This window comes from Tupaia chinensis, unplaced genomic scaffold (assembly GCF_000334495.1).
Source record: "Tupaia chinensis unplaced genomic scaffold, TupChi_1.0 Scaffold144171_1, whole genome shotgun sequence".
Taxonomy (NCBI): domain Eukaryota; kingdom Metazoa; phylum Chordata; class Mammalia; order Scandentia; family Tupaiidae; genus Tupaia; species Tupaia belangeri.
In genome coordinates, this window is record NW_006204027.1 from 901168 (window position 1) to 906375 (window position 5208).

General features: G+C 52.2%; 1 protein-coding gene and 1 long non-coding RNA gene across 4 annotated transcripts in view; one reads left to right on the forward strand and one right to left on the reverse strand.

The window, feature by feature from the left end:
- SP2 (Sp2 transcription factor) overlaps window positions 1-2468 on the forward strand; it is a 41721-nt gene extending 39253 nt beyond the window's left edge. For both annotated transcript variants that reach the window (XM_006166100.3, XM_027767312.1), the window contains exon 7: window positions 1381-2468. In XM_006166100.3, coding sequence (XP_006166162.1) covers window positions 1381-1481 — 101 coding nt within the window. In that variant the 3' untranslated portion in view covers window positions 1482-2468. The remainder of the gene's footprint in view (window positions 1-1380) is intronic.
- The window catches only part of LOC102470575 (uncharacterized), a 50557-nt gene that overhangs the window by 40829 nt on the left and 4520 nt on the right, over window positions 1-5208 (reverse strand). The gene's annotated exons all lie outside the window — the stretch shown is intronic.

A 5208-nucleotide genomic window follows, 5' to 3' on the forward strand; every position in this document is an offset into this window, starting at 1 on the left:
ACCACAGGTTAGCCCCCTGCCCCCCAGAACGCTGCCACCCATTACAGGTCAGCCCCCACAGAACGCTCCCACCCACCTGGACACTCCCACACACAGTCCAGCCCACCCCCACCTGGACGCTCCCACCCACATGGCACAGGCCCCCCAGCCCCGCCTGACAGTAGCAGCTCACAACCCACATAGGTCCATCCCCCAACTCTACTGCCCTCTGTGACATCAGCTCTCCTAGCCCTGCCAATGAGCTGCCACCCTGAACATGAGCCACAGGCTGTCCAGGAAATAAAGTCTCCCACACCATTCCGTCATTGCGGTGTTTCCCCGAGTTACGTGTGCCACTGCACAGCCTTGATGATGGCCGCCATGTCTGCACAATCATGTCTGTAGCAAGCACGGACACGGCGTGCCAGGCACTGTGCCACACTCTGCGGGTTCCTCACTTAATCCTGCTACGGCCCCTAGAGGAGGGCATTTGATCCTGCCCGTTTCACCGAAGCAAGGAGAGGAGGCAGGCCCCACAGCTACTGACGGGGGGAGCCGAGTTCAAACCCACACCCTGTGACTCCCATGTTCACCCTCTGCATCATCATCCTTCCTACTGTTATTTCCTCACGATCTTTAAGGTGTTTGTCTGTTTTACTCATTTATGTCCTAGGCAGTCTTATTTCTGACATCATAGGTTTGATTTCACAGTTACGTTTTAATGCTCTGGGAAATAAATATAAAACTATTTTTACAAATATTCATCCATGGACCCCCTGAGATCATCTTGGGTACCCCCAGAGGGTCATGGTATACGTATTGGCAAACACTGCTACAATGAATGCCCCTGGTTAGCAGGTCCTGTCCTGGGACTGGCAATGTGGGGACATGTGACTCAAAGCTCAGGTCCCTTGCCAGTGCAGTAGCACAGGCCAGCGCCCCCAGAGGCAAAAGAGTAAATGCTCCAAGACTAGCAGCTGGCCTAGCCTAGGCCCATAGGCCCATGTGGTGGGGCCTAAGTGCATGCGTGGGGCCAGCAAGGTCAGAGCTGAGTGAGATTTTCCTGTGAGGGGAAGATGCAGGTCCAGGTTCGAGGTCAGAGGACAGAGACCAGAAGGCAGGCAGACAGCCTGCACGGAGGACTCCTGGATACAGCACCCTGGGCAGGGGACAAGGATGGGAACTGCGTGGACTGGAGAGGCCAAGTGTGCAGAGAGAAATGAGAACTGATGAAAGGTTCAGATCAGTAGGCCGTAGGGAGCAAGCATGTCCGCACAAGGTGGGTGGAGCAGGCACCAGGGCCCTGTCCACTGTAGGGGCTGCTCACACCTGACCTCCCCTCTCTTGGGCCTGGACCCTGTCTGCCCTGGGCTCTGGGTAACAGGTATCTCCTCTTTCCAGGGGACAAACGCTTCGAGTGTGCCCAGTGTCAGAAGCGCTTCATGAGGAGTGACCACCTCACCAAGCATTACAAGACCCACCTGGTCACAAAGAATTTGTAAGCCAACTGAGGCAGGAGGCCCCGAAGATGCAACCGTTGCCCTGTCCATGTCCTGCCTGGGCTCCCGGCGGAAAGGTGCCCCACAGTTGCCCTGGGCCCACCCTCAGCCCCCCTCCTGTTCTGCGACTGTGTCCCCACAGGAAGGGGCTCTGCTCCACGGACTCTCTTCCTCTCTAAGCACCTTGGCTCCGGCCTTCTCCCCACAAGCTCCGGGCCTGCCCAAGCTCCGGGCCTGCCCAGACTGCGGACACCGGCCATGCCCAGTGAGACGTTCTAAACCAGGACGCGTGGGAACCCTTATTTCCAAAGGAAAAACATGCATTTCACTCCGTCGAGGAGCAAAGTGAGCCCCCCACTCCCCACCCCAACACTGCCGGAGTCGCACCGTGCCATGCCCCCCTCTCCTGCATCTCTCACTTCCTCACCCCATCGGCCGCTGTGGACACCCAGGGCCCTGCACCCAGGGTTCCCACCAGCACCCACCTCTGGAGCGGCTCCCCCGGCCCCTTCCACTCCACACACCCAGCCCTGCCACAACTCTCCTGCAGCACATTCCAACTTTCTATTTAAAAATAAAGTCCCACAGACCCCCCCCAGCCCCTTTTTCTATGGAGAACGTTGCCTTACTCTTCTGCAGATGATGAGCACTGTGTTCTGTGTGTGCTTTACCCAGTCTCACCGACTGCCCCCAGCCCGTCCCACCTCCCCATGCCTGCTTTCAGCCGGGGTCTGGGGGCGATGACGCGCGTACGAAGTTCTCACCCAGCGGTCTCTTCTACATGCCACAGCATTTCAACTCCGATCTGGATTCAGACACAAACACGCCTTGGCACCCTGAGCCTCCCCTCCCCTCATCTCACACCAAGCAGCCCCAACGCCACTGTGTACAGTGTATATTGTATAATAGACCACTGTGTCTACTACATGTCTAAAAAACATATTGCTTGTTATTTTTGAGGCTTTTAAATTAAACAAAAATCCAACTTTATTTTTAGTTGTAACTGCTCGAGGTATGTTTTATGAATTAAGTGACAGATTTGTTATCCTTTATTAACGATGTACTTTGTTGGTCAGTGCTGGGCTGACACAAATTTTTTCTTGCTAATAAATTTAGTTGCCTGAGGCAAAATCTGCAACTTGGCTCTTGGGCTTCCTCGGTCTGTACTATGGAGATCTCAAAGAGGAGCAGCCAGAGGAGGGAGCCCCGGTCTCAGAGTCAACACACTGGGACCGGGTATGACCCTGCCCTCCTGACCCTCAGCAAACCCAGGCCACATGGACCTCACGGCACTGGCACGAGCTCCCAGAGCACCGCCGGGGGCCAGGGCCTGATGTTCCTTCCTTCTGTAAAGATATTTTTGCAGGTGTTTCTGCTTTTCTGTAAGCCATGTCAGCTGAGACCTCAGTGATACTAGGCAGTGACTTCCTCACCGGTACACTCATTCCTCTGCTCCTCTCTCCCGCCCCTGGAGGAACTCTGGGCCCAGACCCCATGAGTAAGAAGCTGGAGAGGGGCCAGCCAATGGCGTGGAGGTTAAGGCAGGTGGATCCCATACAGACGACTCCTAGACCTGGTGGCTTGAAAAACACACCGGGTGTTTACATGTGTGCCCCAAATCCCAAGAATGGAGAAAGGATTGTGGTGTAGCCACCTCCTCTGTGAGATGGTTTCTCACTTTCTCTCTGATGAGTGTAGGTACCCTGTAAAACTAAAAATAATGTTGGAGAGAAGAGCCAAAGGGCCTTGGCTTAGTCACTTACAGAAGGCTATTTCCAAGGGTCCAGGGCCCAGGGCCCCTTGCATGGTGGAAGACCAAGCAGATTTCCAGGAGGGCCCCGGAGTCCAGCTGATCTGCCCTTGAAAATCTGGGGCAAGTCAGGAGTGGGGTATCCCAACCCACGGTTCCTCTTCTGCTCTCTTCCTTCCCTGGGTTTACCTGTGCCAGAGGCTACCTCCCAGGGCCCCTCCTCTCTGCTCAGAAGACACCCAACACTGTGGCTCATTATTCCAGAGGCTTGGGGCTATATACCTGAAAAAGAGAGAGCCAGAGAAGACTCCCCTCCAGAAGCCAGATCTAAGGGAAGTGCCTTTTGTCTGTTTGCTAGAGGGCATGTGTGCTCACCAGAGAGAAAATGTGAGAAAGCGCATTTGTGGGACATGGCCACACCACAGTCTTTTTTTTTTTTATTTATTTGTTCTTTTTTTTTTTTTTAATTTGACTAGAGAGAGACACACACAGAGAGGGAAATTGAGAAAGCAAGCCACCAGGTCTAGGACTCAAACTGTGGTCAGCCATGTGTGAGTGTTCAGTGTGTGTGTTTCAAGCTGACATTCTGGCCTCCACACCACAATCTTTTCTCCCCCATTTCTCCCACTTTTTGGGATCTGGGCACACACACTCATGCGCCTGGTGTGTGTGTGTGTGTGTGTGTGTGTGTGTTTCAAGCTGCCAGGTCCATGAGGTAAGCCTCTGGGATCCAGCTACTTCGATCACCAAGCCACTGGCTGGCCCTAGTCCTTGCTCTTTTTTTTTTTCTTTTTTTAAAAATTATTTTATTTAACTTTATTACTATTGTTATTCTTTTTACATTTGATTAGAGAGAGAGAGAGAAAGAGGGAAAGCAAGAGTGCACACCATCAGGTCCAGGACACAAACCAGTCAGCCGCGTGGGAGTCCAGTGCCTTTAACCAGCACGCCACCTGCTGGCCCCAAGACCCTTTGTTTTTAAACCAACAAATAGGGCTCACCTTTCCTTCAAAATATTCGGTCCATCTTTTTTTTTTTTTTTTTTTCTGTCTTTTTAGATTTTTATCATAGGGCCCATGAGCTCATTAGGATAGCCACAGAGAAAGAGAAAGTGAGAAATCAGCCCTGGGGGAATGGCCGCACCACAATCTCTTCTCCATTCTCCTCTCAGGATTTTGGGCATGCACACACATATGCCTGGTGTGATTTTCAAGCCTCTGGGTCTGGGATTTGAACTGCAGAGTTGGCCATGTGGGATCCAGCCCCTTAACCACCATACCACCTGCTGGGCCCTCAGTCCATCTTTTATAATCAAGTCTTCATGAGGCCCCATGCTTGTGTAATGACAGCCACCTACATCTTGATGACCTATTTTAGAGACAACAGAATGGGGCGAGAGAACGGTTCAGAAGTAGCTCCAACCCCAGGGTAGATGGTAGGACCCCTGAACACAGGCAGGTGTCCAGATGTGGATGGCAAAGCGTTTTTTACCCCATTTGGGTCTCCCCACTGCCCAGATAAACCTTAGACCCCTTTAAAGCTATCCCTGTCAACCTAGCAGCTGAGTTAAAGTTAAGCTGTGTATATTTAGATTCTGAAGAAGACTGGAAATGGAAATGCCGGAGAGTACAACTGGGTCACACAGCTCCCACCAAAGGAGAGCCCCCTCAGCTTGAGCCAGTTGGTGCTGTCTGTGAATGCCAGTTCTTACCATTTTTTTTGTAAGTGAATGCAGGAATGTGGGAGGCCAGCAGATGGTATAGTGGTTACAGCACTGAACTCCTACATGGCTGACTGTGGTTTGAATCCCAGACCTGGTGACTTAAAACTCAGGCCCGACATGTGTGTGTGTCCAAAAATCCCAGGAGGAGAAGGGATTGTGGCATGGCCATGCCCCTGAGGGGATGATTTCTCACTTTCCCTTTCTCTCTATCTCTCTCTCTCTCTCTTTTTTTTTTTTTTTTTTTTTTTGGGGTTTTT